Source organism: Ammospiza caudacuta, chromosome 6 (genome assembly GCF_027887145.1).
Source record: "Ammospiza caudacuta isolate bAmmCau1 chromosome 6, bAmmCau1.pri, whole genome shotgun sequence".
In the NCBI taxonomy this organism is placed as follows: domain Eukaryota; kingdom Metazoa; phylum Chordata; class Aves; order Passeriformes; family Passerellidae; genus Ammospiza; species Ammospiza caudacuta.
The window spans coordinates 30,064,420-30,081,205 of NC_080598.1; the positions used below are offsets into that span (position 1 = coordinate 30,064,420).

A 16,786-nucleotide genomic window follows, 5' to 3' on the forward strand; every position below is an offset into this window, starting at 1 on the left:
TTGTCACTCTAATCACGTTTCTCTAACAGACACATGAGAACTATTGAAACTCTGAGGAAGGAAAGAGTAAAAAGGCTCCAAAGATACCAAAGAAGCCGAAGCCTGAGCCCCCTGAAGCATTTGAGTCTGTCCCAGACTCTGGATGCAAGTCAGAGGGATCCAGATCTCCCCAGCAGACGCCGAGAATATCTGCAACAGCTGAGAAGAGATGTGGTGGAAAACACCAGGTGGGGCATTGGAAACCTCCCTTTAGTCCTGCTGCTCATGAACAGTGTTCACAATGGGTGCACATTTATGGTTCCTGCTGACATCCGAGACTTCAGGGGCAGAATTCTTCTCAGTGTGGGTGCATTCACCTTTGGGCTAGAAAATGCTTTCAGGAAAAACACATGCCTGATTTTGGAAAACATTCATTAAAATATTGGATCTAGTTTTATTTCTGTCCATAACAAGTGTCTAATTTATTATATGTGTATGATGGATGGGGACAGCCACGTATTCTCTCTGGACTGATTAGAGACCAAACTTGCTGTGATTTAGTACTAAATTGGTATTCTTCAATTTAGTACTTCTGCTAAAATCAGTGCTGCTTCCCCTTCCCCTCCAGCTGGAGGTAGGAAAGGTAAAGATCATGGGTTGAGATAAGAACAATTTACTGGAAACACCAATGCGATAAAAAAAAGAGCAGTAACAGCAACAGCATTAATAACAAAATATATGAGAAAAGAAATTACTCAAACTGAAAGCCCCCTGGCAATAGACAATATGGGGTGGCTCCCTCTGCCACATCTCAGCTGGAAGGAACCCCTTCTGCCAGAAGAGTGCCTTTCCCCTACCACAGCAATGATGTGAGGTGGTACAGAATAACCTCTGTGTCCTGGCCATGCCTCCTCCCAGCAAAATTAGCCCTGGCAGGAACCAGAACACTGCTTCACTAACTTAGAAGCCACAGAGTTCAGTTTAATTTTAAATATGAGAAAAACTCTGCAACACTTCACTTTTTAAAATTTCAGTTTCTCGTTTCCCACAATATTCCCTAAATGTTTTGCTTCCTTTGTGGTCAGGAGACAGTTATTTTCCCAACACAATAATCTTGTATGTGATATGCCAAAGCCATAACCTTATATCATATGGAGAGCTGGTTAGGAAACCACTGTAGTAATCTCAGTAGTAATTGGACTTGCAATCTGAGTAATTTTCCAAGGCTTATGTCTACTTAGCCTTCAGTGAGCAAAGAAAAGCTTTTGGGAGGCTAATGTGGTGGGGTTTAATTGCTTTTCTGGCAGGTTTTCCTGTTCTGAATTGAAATATGATTTTCTCATGGTATTTCAAGTAATTATATGTGTTTCCTATTACTTGTCTATCCTTACAGAGTTCAAGAACCAAAAAGAAGAAGCATTCAGCACCCTTCAGACATTGAACTGCTGCTCCGAGACTATCAGAGGGCACGAGAGGAAACCAAAACTGAAATTGCAAGAGCTAGGGACAAACTGAGGGAAAGAGCAGAGCAAGAAAAAAGGCGGATACGGGAACAAATACTTTCTCAGTTACAGAAGGTGAGCATTATATTGAAAGTATACATAGTTTTGAAGTTCTCAGGATTTTCTTTGTATGTAATTTTTACTTGGTCTTCTAGCATTGAGTAGCTGCACTGGTAAAGTAAAATCTTCAGTCTTTAACAACTGTATTTGATCAGCAAGTTAAGTCAGGGGCTTGAGAAGTAGACAAAGAGCAACAAATGGGACTGAAAAGATATCTTTCTATAAACCTTCTTCCTCTTAAAAGCATCCTAGCATTATTTGATAGTCTGAACTCTTATATGTGAAGAAAACAGCAAAAGCAGCATTTTCCCAGACTGCCAAGTTCTACAGGATCATTCACTCTACGGTTTATGTGATCCTAGGCTTTCAAACAAACCTGCTTATTTAATGCTTTCTGTATGGCAAGTTTGTGTCAACACTTCTTGGAAGACACTGGATTTCTTTAGATTCCTCTTTCAACTTTCAGTGCTGGGAGTTTTTGGTGCTGTTTTGTTTTGTTTGCAATACAGTGATTCCTATTACAGGAAGAAGCAAGACTGAAGACTCTTGCAAGTACGAGCACTTTATGTACAGACTCCAGCCTCAGCCTGTCCTCTGGCCCAACATCTGGTTACAACAGCAGTAATACTGCCACATATACTGCAAGTAACTTCAGCCGCCAGGAAGGGCAGGTGAGAAACCACTGCTGGGTGAGACTGATGTCCCCTGGTGCTTCAAGCACAGAGGCATAGTGTAGGAACAGAGATGGTTTTCGACATTATTTGAATTCTGTCACAGCTATGAAGTAGGACAAGTTTGCAGTACCAGTACACAGAGGAGTGACATGGGGTGAGGGAGCACTTTGTAATGTAATTGCAAAGGTCAGTGACACTTATTTTGCGGGGAGTTTTATTTGTAATTCATGGATGAAAAATCAGATAGTTACTACTGCCTATGTAACTGTCAGAAATCTGTCAAATGTTTTAGAAATAGCAGGCCTTTTCTTGTGATAAATATGATGGCATCTGATATTCTGAGTGACTCCCTCAGTGATACATGCATTGACTTGAGTTTCTATGTGTGAGAATGGACTTTCCTGAAGTCACTTTTGCAGTATGCACCCATGCTAGTTCCTTACACTTGTTTTGCTAAATTTCCCAAGTTAAAGTATCATTTCATAACAAGGGGAAAGGCAAAGGGGTTACCTCACGATAAAGAGAAGCTTCCAGCCTTGTAAGGCAGATTTGCTACTAATATTCCATTGCCCATGTAACACAAATTATTTTTCCTACTTCAAATGAACACTCCCACTTTTGCACTTTCTTAAATCAGGTTTCTTCTGGAAATACTTTGGTTACAAGGGATACACGAGGTCGCTCAGCTGTTAGAAATAGTCAGCTTTATACATTAGAGCAATTGCATAAGGATTCAACATTTGGTAAGTAAAAGATACATTTGCTTCATTTCAGTTGCATCCCAGAGCCTAATGAGATTTATCATTTATGCAAATCAATTTGAATCTCGATATTGCAAGGACGTCCCTACCTTTACATGAATTCAGAAAAATATCACCAACCACTAGCCAGAGCTTGCTTAGAATTTCTTTAAATATTAAATGGTGATTTGCTTCCTCTGAAGCTGGTCTTTTGATGTGATAACATCAAAGTACAGCTTTCAGATAACATGAGGATATTTTGAATGAAGGAAGGAAGCAAGGGGTGTGGGGCCCAAATCTGTAATGAGTATAGAATTGTAAAAGCAAATTCTTATTTTGAGCCTCAACAGTTAAGCTATTTTTCCTTATTTTATTTTCTTATATGTGGCAATAACTGTTTAAACTGACAGATATAACTGTAGTGTAATTACCAACACACAGAATGTCGAGGCAAAGGATGTTATCACTCCTTCATTAGGATCAGATGGATTGGGGCTTCCACTGGAGAGTTTAAGTCCCTACAATTTAAGAAGAGTGTTGGGGTTACATTTTAATTTTTTTATTACCTCTCTGGCTTTTTTTTTTCCTGCAGAAGCCAGCAGAATTCAGCCACCTCTTCCTTCAAGTGGCACCAGCTGTAGGTTCACTCATGGATTAACTATTTCTGTCAACTCCTATTCAACAAAAGGATACCAAGATTTATCCAAACATATCTTGGCTAATGCTACCACTGAGGTAAGTAAAAACAGAGTTTTCACTTATTCCTTCTGGAAGTTGTAGCAAAAATGGGTGGGACAATTCTTGTCCTACATCACAAACAGTTACCTATTTGTCAGGTACCGACACACACTCTGAACAATTTTGAAGGATGGGTGAAAGTGAGCCAGGCTGTAGCCATGGGGTGCAGAAGAGGGCGTGGGGTGTTAGCTGGAATGTTTGAGTGAAGCTGGTGTCATTTGTCATTGTTTTCTAAGGTAATGGCAGCATGCTCTCAGAACCTGAGGAACCTCTACACGTGCCAAGCAGCAGCTGGGTGGAAGTAAGTTTATGGCAGGTCTGTGTCAGGGGAGGCCTTTCTCTGCACCTGGCCCTCTTGAGGGCAAATACCTTTTGTTTGCCTTTGACAGATATCAGTGTACAGAAAAAGAGGTGCAGGTGTACTACAAAGCCTTCCCTTCAGCAACAAGGCATGGATTTCTGGGAGCAGGAGTGATAGAAAGGCCTCTTCCCTTTGTGTGGGGACTGGTGAGAGATCCTGGCAAGAGGCATCTCTATGACAGCTCTATCAATACAGCTCGAATACACAAGAAGGTAACCAGCCACATCCACCTGGGTGAGTATCCTCACATGTAGCACATGACAACCACCAGCACCATCCTGGCTGGATGCAGGCAGCCAGGAAGAAAGTTAAAGGCTTCTTGTTCCATTTCTTCAGGTGTAAATAAATAATTTCATTATTTAATATGGGAGCTTCAGCTCTGCAAGACTTTTCCAAAGCTGATATTAAACACATCTTGCTGTGGAGTGCAGGTAGAAACAGTAGTTTGAAAGTAAAGATAAACCTGAAGTAGCTTGAAAAAGCATTTTAAATATGTATTATAGCATATGAACTAGAGCTCTGCTCCCAGGAAGCAAGTCAAAATAAAATATGTATCTCCATGTAGGGTGTGGGGAAAATTGTGACAAGTTGAAGTCATCAAAGTCTAATTCCCCTTCCTTTTTTTTTTCCCAGTATATATAGTGACTGATACCTCCCTGTGTTACCTAAAGCAGCCCCGGGATTTCTGCTGCATTACTGCAGAAGCCAAAGAGGTAAAGTGAACATTCTGTCTGCAACACAGAGTTGTTCTGATATCCTGGTTAAAAGAAAAAGGAGAGAAAGAAGTCAGTCTTCATATCTGCAGGAGTGCCAGTGTAGCAGGAAGAAAAGACATGCCAGCATCACACAAGTGAATTATGTGTAAAACCCTTGTGAATGATAATTGCCAACCAAGGCCCATCAGAGAGTAACACAAGTGTCACACAGTATATTCTGGTTGCAAACACACAGGATTTTGACAAAAGCATTTAATAGATAAGAGAGTAGTAATTTTTCATGTTAAGTAAGCAATGTGAGAAATATGCCTCGTGGCAAACAAAGAAAACATTGCTATATTTTTCAAATTGACATCTTTACACCTTGTCATGTGCAGGAGAACTTGTCTGTCCTGGCTTTTCAGTCTGTCTATGATGCATCCATGCCTCAGCCTTGTAAAGAAGCAGTGAGAGGGGAGATTTTGCCAAGTGCTTGGATACTGGAACCTGACATAGTGAATGGAAGAGAGATCACCAGAGTTATTTACATGGCACAGGTAAGGATTTTTCTTTACGTCCAACTTTGAATGCAAAAAGCTCTTACACAGCAGAACACTTAGGAGCTGGTAAGCAACAAAAAACACAATCATCATGGTATGCTCCATGAACCTTATGAAGTGACCACAAAGTCACCTCTTTCACACTTCTCAATGCAGAGACTCTTACTAGGATTGTGTTTAAGAGCACATTCCCAAGCTTTTACAGCATTCAACGCTGCTTCCTTGGATATCAAGCTCTTCTGCAAAGGTTTATTAGCAATTTTAGTATATGCTGTGCTCATGTGGAGAGCCAATATGGGGAGTCTCGATTGCATTTTCACCTTGCTGTGGACACAGGAAGTCCACCTTGGGTTATGCTATTTTCAAAATCCCTGAAAATATTTGGTGCATTTTTCTAACCAAAGTCTTTAATTCTTCACACTTAATAGACACAAAAGAGAAGTCAAGATTAGGATTCCAGTTTAAAATAAGAAAATTATAATCTTATCATCTATTTTTTAGACTTATTTGAAAAGTAGGCTCACTTCGAGGCAGGGGTACTAAGTATTTAAAAATGTCCAGAAGAGCATGTTTTAATGTATAAAATTTATTTAAATGCTTATGTAGCAATACATTCCATTAGTCCTTTAAACTCGCCTATTTAAAACTTAAGAAACATTTTTTTTAAATATCATTAATTACCACATGGATTTTATAATGCATAGGTGAAATTTATATATGCATTTAAAAGTTTTATATGCATTTTATGCATATATGCACATACATTGCCTTTTGGTGTATGCACACACATTTTCAGCAACATTGTGTGTTTCAAACTAGTAAATTTTAATCCAAGCTCAAACTCAAAAGCAATGTGGGTCATACCTGCTAGAAGCAACATGGAATAGCAAAGTTTTGAAAGTCTGTGGAGCATTGAGAAGAAAAAGACACAAACCACACAGCAATAATGGCATTTGGCTGTTAACTACTTTTGTGCCCAACACATCCTCATTAAATCAGAGCTGTTCCAGACTGGAGAAGTGCTCTGCTTAAAGCAGGCACAGACTCCACGCTGCAGCCTTTCCTCTAATCCCTGCAGGTGGACCTTGGTGCCCCGGCCATCCCCGCCAGGCTCCTGAGCTCTGTGGCGAAGCGGCAGCCCCTGGTGATCGCTCAGCTGGCTCATCTGCTCACTGCTTAGTGCTGCTGCACCTGCGGGCACTGAAGAGCTCCTGACAGCTCACAGGGACACACGAGTGCCAGAAAGTGCCATGGAAAATGCTGCCTCCTGAGGCAGCCACCACCAAGCCTCACTTCAGGAGCCTGGTTGCTACTGCTGGACTCTATGGAAGTGCAGTTAGAGAAAAGGATCATTTGTTTTAGCCAACACCACTTATAAGAAATGCAGCAAGTTTAGTGGGGAACATCTTCTCCTGGAAACAGCAGTTTCCTGGAAAACCTCCATGGAAGACAAGAAAGGTGTACTGCTCTATAAAGAGCAGAGGAAGATACCTTGCTTTACAATAGCCAGAATCATACAGCATATTACTTAACTCCTGTTTCCAAGCAGCTTCAGAGATCAACTTCTTTAAGTAAGTTTAGCCTGGAAGCAGTATCTGTATGGCTTGAGACCTTTTACAAGCTCTTAAGCAGAGCTGCAAAGCCTCTTTCTAATGATAAGTACCAAATGCAGAATTCCTGACTGTGTAGCTAAATCATTTATCTTAGCTGGCTGCCTGCTCCCTTCCCTTTGAAGAGGGAAGTCAAAGCAGCGCAATATGCACTAGTCATCCTACACCCTGGATAAATTTTTCATGAATTTTCTGACTGCTTGCAGCCAGTGTAAGGTGTTTCAGATTGCCACTACACTATGCAGCATCAGTAGACACCATCATACCTCAGGACACAGTTTTACTGTACTGCAGAATCAGGTGCTTTCAAACAAAGAAACCAAACCGTTCTACACAGTGACACTGTCACAGATAGGTTAGTACTCAGTAATCAGCTTGTTCCTAGAATTTAAGTCCTGCAAGTAAGAGTAGCTCCAACACTTTTCCATAATGGCTTTTCCCATCAGCCCTTCTACACTTGCACCCAAATGCATTAGGATCTGAAAATATAGCCTGGTCACACTTTGTTCATAATGTGACCAGCTGTCTCACTGTAGCAAATACAGACTCTTCCCATTCAATTACCTCATGGGACTTCTGTGGCACTTAGTCCAACAATGCTGCTGTCAGGCTTTACATGTTTGTTCAACACAATTCCCTAGCTGGTTCACATGTTCCTAAATTTAAGCAAAACCACAACCACCTCAAATATTCAAATACCTTCATTTAATTCTTCAGCACAACAGTACAGAATCACTTTAGATATATCTAAGCAATAAAAGCTGCTGTGTTATGCTTTCATTAGCTCAAAAAGCCCACATTGTTCAAGAAGGTCTTGCACTTTGAATTTGTCAAGTGAGAAATGTGTACTCAAGCATCCACCCCACTGCAGCCAGTGCCTGCTACTTTCACACCATTACTTTCAATATAAGGTGAGTTTTCCCAGCACATGGTGAAGTTAGCTGCACTTCCCACCTTTGAGTTCAAGAGCCAAGATCTACTTTTACTCTATTTTTGCACAGGTGTAATTTTGGCTCTCAGATTCTGTGTTACTTCCTGTTACTAATACAGTGAGTTTTAAATGAAAAGACCATAGCTATTTTGAATTGATACTTAAAAATATAGCAGTTTTGATACATACCTGCCCAAGGCTTCCTCCTCTAACTAGATCAGGGAGGGTGACAAAAGTTTTCACTTACATATTTGCTTTGTTTCATCTTTGGCTAGTCATGGCTACAATCTTAACACCAATATATTAGTGTTCTTTTTTTGGTGAGGTGCAGCCTTTTGCTAAAAGCCTGAGTCACAGCATGGTTCACTTTGAGCATCACACATCTTACAGCCCCTCAAGCAAGAATGGGTAAGCTGTCAGAGTTTTCTGCAACTGAGCAAAATGACAAATTTCCAGATTTGTAACGTGTCAATGTCCTCCCTTCAGTGGAAACCCAGAAGGAAGAGCAGACAAGGCAGAACAGTAAAGCCCCAGGAAAAATGAGCAGAACCAGCAGCATGGGATATTGGCTGTCGCCCCAGTGCTGCTCCTGTAGCTTTCCAGAGGAGCTAGGGGAGGTCTTCATACAACCCACAACAGATTTGCTCAGTGCTTTGCTTTTTTTCCCTTTTATTTTGGACATGGCACTAGTGATAAAGCAGGTTTTGTAGGAAAAACATCTTGGGGGACTCCTGTTGATCAATGATGCCAGTGCCTATGAAGGATAGTGTCTTATTGTACAGTGCATCAGATGTTTATTTTTATATATACTTAAAATTTTTTTTCTACGTTTACAAATTAAGTTATTTATATATGCTTGGTTTGAAGCGTTTTTATATGCTATCAAAGCTAAGTTTTATTTTTATCAGTATTGTAACTTTTTTTTAATACAGTCTTCAATTGATACTAAAAAGCCTATTTATATGAATGTTTTCTTTTGCAAATACAACATTTCTTGGTACTTGCTAATGTATGGCATCGGTTTGCTTGGAAGAAAGAAACAAAGGCCCAGCAGATATCAAATTTGTTTCTCTACAACAGGCAAAAACCAATTTCCTGTAAGTTACTGCTGAGCAGCAGATGATCAAACCAATTATATTGTACCACCTAGGGTTGCATCTCTGCTCCTAAATCAAGGTTGCTATTTTCATATCCACAATAAATGGTATTTTCTACACAAGAAAATGTGCCTCACCTTATTTTGCTCCAGCTAAGATACCCATCTATGGAACTATGCTGGATAGAAAATCAACACAAAGGCAAGTTTGAGATAACAGATGTAGGTCTCCTACTTACCTGCTGAGGAATGAGCATGGAATATGAACTTTTGCCACAGGAATCAAGAAGCCAGTCACTGCTTAAATTGGGGTTCTGTGACAGTGCTTTCTCCAAGCAAAGGGGGTTTTGTTTGGTTATTAAAAAAAAAAAAATGTTGGGTGAAGCTTCTTCCTGAGTCCTGTTACACAACTCCCCAGAGCAGCACATTCAGAAGGAAGTTAATATAACATCATTTTTCCTAATTTTCTTTTGAGACCTTTGAGTTTGCAATAGGAAAGACTGGCAGAAGAAAGGCCAACCCTCAGAGCGGGCTTTCAGTGAGCTCCTGCTCTCCTGCCTGCAGCACTCTGGCACCAGCAGCAGTGCCCAGAATAGAGGGACAGCGCCCGAGGGACTCACACCGAGAGAAAGCCGCCAGCCCGGGGGCAGCAGGGCCGTGTCCTCACACATGGTCCCACAGCCAGGTGTCCACAGGCAGAAAACCTGTGCTGCACCCTGCCCCTGGGCCTTGGATACAGAGTGAGGCATCTGGTTTTACACAGCAAATGTGCCTGGGGCTGTGGATGCCCAAGAACCAGCATCACTGCATTAAGTCATAAGAACACAGAAACAGGAGCATTTCTCTTACCTGCTGGGTCCCACTGCACAAGTGTCTCCAGCCCCATAGGGCACAACTGTGTTCTCTGGTTGCTGGAAAGTGCTCCTGGGGCTTGGTCACCTTTTAAATAAAGAGAAGGATAATTCCAGTATGCTGAGTTCATGAAGATGGCTGTGACCATAGTAGCTATGCAAGCAGTTCCATAACACCCAAAAAAAATCCATGCCAGAATCAAGAGCACGTTTTTTAAACTCTTATGGATTCCAGTTTCTCCCCCTTTCACCACCCTGCCCTCCCTTACATAGCAAAGTAGATTTCTATTTCAGCACAAGTTCAACAGGCCAGACAGGAGGTCTGTGCTGCACTTTGTCTGCCCCATGCTTTGTGGCAAGGTTCCCATTTTGTTATTCAGCCTAATACCAAGAGGTTTTATACTGACACCTTGAACACAAGACAAGACATTTAATAATGTTTATTATGGCAACAATTTCAAATGAAATCTGCAGCAAAACATCACATAATACTCAGCCTCAGGGAGCAGGTATGGCATGATATGGTGTACTTGCTCTTCAATTTGCATTGAATTGTTCCATTTGTATTTGTATTGCAGCATGCCTACTTTTGGGAACTCTTTTCATTCAGAAAGCCCCTAAAAAGAGGAATGCAGGTGGAACCTGCCAAATTTTTCAATACAGTGCTTAGTGAACAAGACAAGAAAAATTACAATATAGGTCAGACACTAATGTGCCCCTGTGATTTCTCTTTCTGTATCACATATTTTAACAGAAGCCACAATTCTACCTAATCAGTCCTGTCTGTAGTTTTGTTTCAAAAACTAACTCCAAGATGTTACCTTTTCTCACCTTGTACAGGGAAGAGGTTAGTTAATTAGCAAGCTAAACAGCTCTGGGCTTCACCTTGTCCAGAGACTGTTCTTAAGTAACACAGAACTCACTTTCTGGAAAAACCTACAGAAATAGGACACTCCTAGACAAAAGGAAATAATGTCCTCACTGCTTTGGGGCAGGGGGAGGCAATCCCATGAGACAGCTGATGAGCACCTAAATATATTCTGCTACTCACCAGCAGTCCCTGTCCCAAATCTCAGGTCAAGGAAATACTTGGGAAGAAGGAAATGAACAGGAGGTCACACTCTTGGTGTGACCATCTGTCTGTAAGGGCAGAAAATGCCCACTGTCCTCCAAAAAATGGGCCCCTTTCAAAACCCACTCTCCAGAGAACATCACAGTGCTTCTTCACTTTGTCTGCTTTTCCAGGCTGTTGCTCTCTTGCTGCAGCACTTCCTGACTGATAAAACCCAAACTCAAGGCAAGAAAAATTATAAAAAACCAGTGAATAGCAGCCAGATTTCATGTTCACAACTATAAAAGTGTCTTAAAAATATGTCTTCAGTAAAAAATATAAACAGATATTTTATTCCTTATTTCTATGAAAAACCCTGGGAATTGCAAGTTCTGTTTCCAATAAGAGATGGAAAAATACTTAAGCATCCTTTAGGAATAATGCCATCAATGGTCTAGGGGATTTATCTAATATGGTTTAACTTTTAAAATCAGTCTTAAAAAATTACAATCAAACCTTCAACACTGAGCTTACAATGAAAAATAAATATAGGCACATCTCTGTGTCATATAGGTTCACCTCTTCCTTCCTCTGACTGTAGAGGCTTTGTTAAAAGACAGCATGAGAAGTCACACTGAGTTAAGATACAGCCACCAAGAAATCATCTCTCTGATCACAAAGTAACTTGAGTTGATTCCTGGCTCTGGTCACAGCTGTTGCTGCACAAATACAAAAAGTGTCTCTGAGTCCAAAGAACAGCTGCTCTGAGATGCAATCAAGGTGCTTAAAAGACTTTTGACTTGGAGATCCGTTTGCTGATGCGAATCCTTCAGCAGAGTCACCATGGCAGAAAGCCCAATGCAGGTTTTGCACTAAGTGGCCGCTTAGCTTCAGTATGCTCCCAGCAAAGAGCTCCCAGTCCTTTCAGAAACACTGACAATTCCATGTGCATCTTCACTAGTAATTTTTGTCCACAGAGTCCACCTCTGCTAACTTTGTGTGGTCATAGTAGCTAGAGATTGTCTGGTCAGCTCACAAGGGTTAGTCCTGTGCTCCTCCATCTGATGTTCTGATACAAATACTTGGGACAGCCTTTTCAGGTCTTTTACAAAATCCTGCAACAAACAGACACAAACCAGAGAACCCTTAGTAATGGAAACAAAAGAGACTGACTTAATTTTTCCATAAAGAAAAATTTATGTTTAACAAGGTTAAACATGTTGATGGTTGTCCAGTGCAAAAACCTAGAGGAACTACAGAATTGGCTGCAATGATGAATGCCTGCAGACATTCCCAGTCTCCCCTCTGATGCCCACACCCCTTCTCAGACAAGATCACTGCCACAATTTAAATGGTTAAAACTGCTCCAACCTGCAAATGCTCAGCCTTGGAATACTGTCCATTTTTAGCAAGGCATTTGGGTTGATTCCTACATTTTGATTGTGGCCAGAATAGTGAGGTTCCTCTAGAACATTCCAACTGCTCTCACACTCTGGTGGTAGGAGGCACAGGGATATAAGTGCAAGACTGGTCAGTTAAGACACTCCCCAACACATTATTCTCAGCTGGAAAGCAGCAAGCACACTCAGGCTAGAACTGAGAACTGGTTAACTGAGCCAGCTGGTCTCCAAACTGGTTTGCAATTCTGGAAATGCTTCCACTGCATGGGCAATGGTGGATTCACACAAGTACAGCTTTCAGCCAAACACTAGCAACAGAGACAAGCTTGTTGGAAACCAGTCCTTCCTTGGCATTAAGCAGGAACAACAGATGGGAAGGTTATGGGCCTTAGCCATATTAAATAGAAATACAAGGATATTCTGTTTACATAGCTTTACTTTTTATTTTATTTATTGTCTGTGCATATCTAATACTTACTGAGGGCCAAGGGAGCTCTTCAAGGATATGCAGGCAACTCTGGATTTCACTAGTTCTCATTAGTTCATGTTCTATAAGACCATGAAGCAGGAAAAGGAACAAATCCCACTGCACAAGAGAAGAAAATACCAACAAGTCAAAAAGAAATGGATTGTGTGCTCATTTCTTTATCCATGTATAATTCACACTTTTCTTTTTGCATCAGAACATGGGAAAAAGGAGCAAGCATGTTATCTATCTGCGTGTGACAATGAGGGCAAGAGCAATGTCCACAATGAATGAACACAATTCCTTCAGTTCTTACATTGATTTTCTTCTGCCATAAAATAAGTATATGGTATTATAAATTCTCCATCTATAAACACACCAAGAATTTAATTTCTGCCTGATCAAGAACAGTGTGAAAAATTATTTCTTTGATTCCTGAAATAAGCTGGGTTTAGCCTACAATTAAATAGGGTGATTTTCAGCTTTTGTTGGAGTGTTTGTCACGCCAATACACATGCAGAAATGCAAGCTGATAAAAGGCATAAGGATGCAACCAAAGACAGGCACGTGTCCCGCCCTTGCAATATCCCAGGCCAAATGGGCCATTTTGCCATTGGCTCCTAACCAAAACTGTGCCTTCCTGAGAGCCCCCCAAGGCAGGCACCAACCCCTGACAAGCTGTCCACATCCCTCTCTTTCACTGCCCCACAGAAACAAGGCCAACCCGCTGGCCAAACCTTGCTGGCCTCAGTCACACAAGACCCAGTGAGCACTGTGGGCTGGCAGAATTCCTGCACAAATCCCTGCCTGCCCCACACATCAGAACAAGCTTTACCTCTGGCTGATTGGCTTCTGCAAGATAACCCATGTTCTTCTTGCTGAAGATCAGCTGCACGGGCACAGATGTCCCAAAGTCCTCCTTCCAGATGGAGAACAGCAGCTTTAGGAGGCCATAGGTGGGACTGTTCTTTACAGGCAGCCTCTCAGGGCTCTTCTCTGGGGATTTGATCCCAAGACTCAGAGGAACATGATCTGAAACTAAGAGGAGGAGGAAAAATGAACTCCTATAGCTGCATTATTTCCTTTTCTAGTGATCATCTTGGTTCAGCAGCACAATTAGGGAGAAGAAACCAGTGAACTAAGAGGAATGGAGTTTGGAAATATTAGGTCAATATTTCAAAATTATGACCTTTGAACCTACACAGACAGTATGACATAGTTAGAGATTTCTATTCCTCAAACAAAGAACACCAATTTGCTGGAATATAGCCCAAGTCCTGAAAATCAGCCTAATATTTAGTCAAAGAGAACCTAGGTGTTACTGCAAAGGAGAGAAGAGTAGCACAAACATTTAAGTCTACAGACAGACTGAACAGTTGTCCATAGTTTAGACTCTGGGCAGAGTTACGTGACTTCACACAAGTGAAAGCAAATCTGAACAGTGCTTAACTGCATATGAACATAAACAGAAGGAAGATACCAGTTCTTCCTTGGTACAGTCTAATGGAATGGGACAGGTTGACACTGCTGCTCCCAGAATAAATTTCACAATATTCAGATGTGAACTGCCTTCTGGAAAGACAAATTATGTATAAAACTTCTAAAGCTGATTCTAAACCCACAAAATTAGAAGGCTGCCCGTGAAGAACACATCTGTGTTGAGATCACAAGCTCCTGCTCAGAGAAAAATTGTGTTTACATATCAGAGCAAGAGAAAAAAACAGACTGAAAATGTTCACAGGAGTCATAATACAAAAAAAAATTACTTCCATTATTTTCCTAAAAAAAGTCATAAAAACATAATTTAATGGAAAAGGCCCTTACTTTTAGTCAAAAAAGCCCAAACTCCACCACAATTTTTCAGAGGCAGAAATACTGGAAAACATATCCCATATTTAACTGACGGTGTCAATAAATAAAAAACAACAGATGTGAAACAGATCAGAGGGATGGTTAGTCACTGAACAACTCTGTTTTGCAGAATGTAAATGGGAATAAGAGTAACCACCCAAATTGACAGAAAAAAAATCTTCAAACTCAGTGGCACCAAAGAGAATTAAATATCCATGAGCTCTTAACACTTATATCTCTGACCTCAAGGATCTAAGAGAACTCTAATAACAGATTTCAGTCTTAAATAGCTTATCATAACTTACTTACCCAGCAAAGATGCCAACTCAACCGTGCACTTGGCCAGCTGCTGTTCCGATGTGGGACATACAAACTGGAAAACACAAAAAAAAGTTGTATTTTTTTCCCCATAGAGCAGACTGGACAAAACAGGGCTCCACAAGGGATAAAAAATATCCAAGAAGAGCAGGCAATTTACATCAAGAAGCACAGAGCTATAATGAGGAGGCCACTAAAGACTGAAAGACAAAATAGTCATATATGAAAAGGGGATTCACAAAGGCAAACTGAAGTAACAAGCAGATCTACACAGTATAAAAAAATACAGTGCAACATTGCCACATTTGAGCTCAAATAAAAACCTCTCAACTGAATTCAACTGTGAGGCAAAGAAATTAAATTTTTACAGGTATCAAGACAGCCCAAAGTGATTCAAAGGGAGTTTATGCTGCTTTTTTACATCTTTTACCTTTCTGCATCGAAGTGTCTGACTCAACCTTCCCAGCAAGCACTCAAGCCACACGCAGTCAACCACTTCACCCTCCTCCCGTGGGCCCACAGCAACACAGAGAACATCCTTGATGAGAAAGACAACAGTTAACACACACATTAGTATCCTGCTCTTCCACACACAGATCCTTAGACTTGTGACAGAGCAGTTCATAAATAGTTCTTCATAAAACCAGAACCTAAGTTAGTATACATACATTTCATAAGACAGAGTAAAGCTGATTTTCTACAACCTTACCAAGATCTCATTTTCTAGCACATTTCTCACTAATGTTACGAAGTAAAACTCAATGATGGCAACAAACTCATATTTCTTAAAAGTACTAGCACTGAAAGCTCTAAATAAATTTCTCAGCACAGCAAGCAGTGCAGGGTAGAAGAGCTACAGAAATTCCGACCCCTCTTACATTGTCATGGAAGCTTCAGTGCCAACCCAGAGGTTTCCTCATACAAATTGCCTTCCTTTTTTTAGCACAAGCAAGAAAGCATTAAAGGATGTGAACTCATTTTCACACAACTGCTGGGAAAGCAATGACAGTGATAACCAGCATTACTTGTCTGTCAAGCAGACAAACAGCTGCAAAAAACACAGTCAGAACATGCAACAGTAAAAGGCAAGGTGTTCAGAATTCTTTTCCTTATGGGGTGCATACGTTTAATGAATGTGAAATTGCACACAATACAATGGGGTCTGCACTGTGGTTTCCATCCTACACATGCCAAAAAGGCCACACTGCTATACTACCAGAAATCCTGTATCTGAGACAGCACTCCTAGCAGGGAACTCTGATATAGACACAGCAAGCAGGGGTTGGAAAAAAACCTGAGAACTTTTCATCATGCTTCCTAAGCACTCCCCACAGCCAGCTCCTCAGAACCAGAACATTCTCTTAAAAAACCCACCAAACAATCAAAGAAAACCCTACAAAACAGCAACAAAAATAAACCACGTACCTTAATCTCATTGATGATCTGGGAGGGAAATGGAGCACAGTGCTGACAGCCTGGAGGACAGTCCCTTCTCAACTCAAGAGCATCCTCGCCTGGCAAGGGAAATCCTGGGACTTTCAGCATTCTGTTGAAGGTTGCCTTCACTTCCCTTTTGATGAGTGCTATAGAGAACAGAGAACAAATCCTGTCTGCTTCAGTTTCTGTCTCCACTGAAGCAGAGAATCATTTCCAAACACTCTTAGCCTTTCATTCCAAGGGCCACAGCGTACATTTTCAACTCCCTCTCTCTGACCTCCTACTATATTTAATGTGCAGAGGCAAATCTGGAGAGGGTATACTAATCCACAGCTGTAGAAGACAGACACCCATCACTGCCAGGTACAACTGGCAACTCATCTCACTTCCCATAAAAATATTTCCATGGGTTTAACACAGTACCTAAGCCAGAAGGCAATGCCAAAGTAGAAAGCTGATTCAGTGT

At 41.0% G+C, this 16,786-nt stretch overlaps 2 protein-coding genes across 2 annotated transcripts in view; one reads left to right on the plus strand and one right to left on the minus strand.

Moving 5' to 3' along the window:
* STARD9 (StAR related lipid transfer domain containing 9) overlaps window positions 1-9,025 on the plus strand; it is a 92,356-nt gene extending 83,331 nt beyond the window's left edge. The window contains exons 25-34 of the mRNA XM_058807665.1: window positions 30-227; window positions 1,373-1,556; window positions 2,066-2,212; window positions 2,853-2,958; window positions 3,548-3,690; window positions 3,930-3,994; window positions 4,083-4,288; window positions 4,688-4,767; window positions 5,148-5,306; window positions 6,388-9,025. Of these exons, the coding sequence (XP_058663648.1) occupies window positions 30-227; window positions 1,373-1,556; window positions 2,066-2,212; window positions 2,853-2,958; window positions 3,548-3,690; window positions 3,930-3,994; window positions 4,083-4,288; window positions 4,688-4,767; window positions 5,148-5,306; window positions 6,388-6,489 (1,390 nt within the window). The 3' untranslated portion in view covers window positions 6,490-9,025. The remainder of the gene's footprint in view (window positions 1-29; window positions 228-1,372; window positions 1,557-2,065; window positions 2,213-2,852; window positions 2,959-3,547; window positions 3,691-3,929; window positions 3,995-4,082; window positions 4,289-4,687; window positions 4,768-5,147; window positions 5,307-6,387) is intronic.
* Window positions 9,026-10,294: 1,269 nt separating this feature from the next.
* The window catches only part of CDAN1 (codanin 1), a 34,809-nt gene continuing 28,317 nt past the window's right edge, over window positions 10,295-16,786 (minus strand). The window contains exons 23-28 of the mRNA XM_058806181.1: window positions 16,309-16,466; window positions 15,314-15,421; window positions 14,875-14,938; window positions 13,550-13,752; window positions 12,727-12,834; window positions 10,295-11,963 (exon numbers count right to left, since the gene is read on the minus strand). Of these exons, the coding sequence (XP_058662164.1) occupies window positions 11,838-11,963; window positions 12,727-12,834; window positions 13,550-13,752; window positions 14,875-14,938; window positions 15,314-15,421; window positions 16,309-16,466 (767 nt within the window). The 3' untranslated portion in view covers window positions 10,295-11,837. The remainder of the gene's footprint in view (window positions 11,964-12,726; window positions 12,835-13,549; window positions 13,753-14,874; window positions 14,939-15,313; window positions 15,422-16,308; window positions 16,467-16,786) is intronic.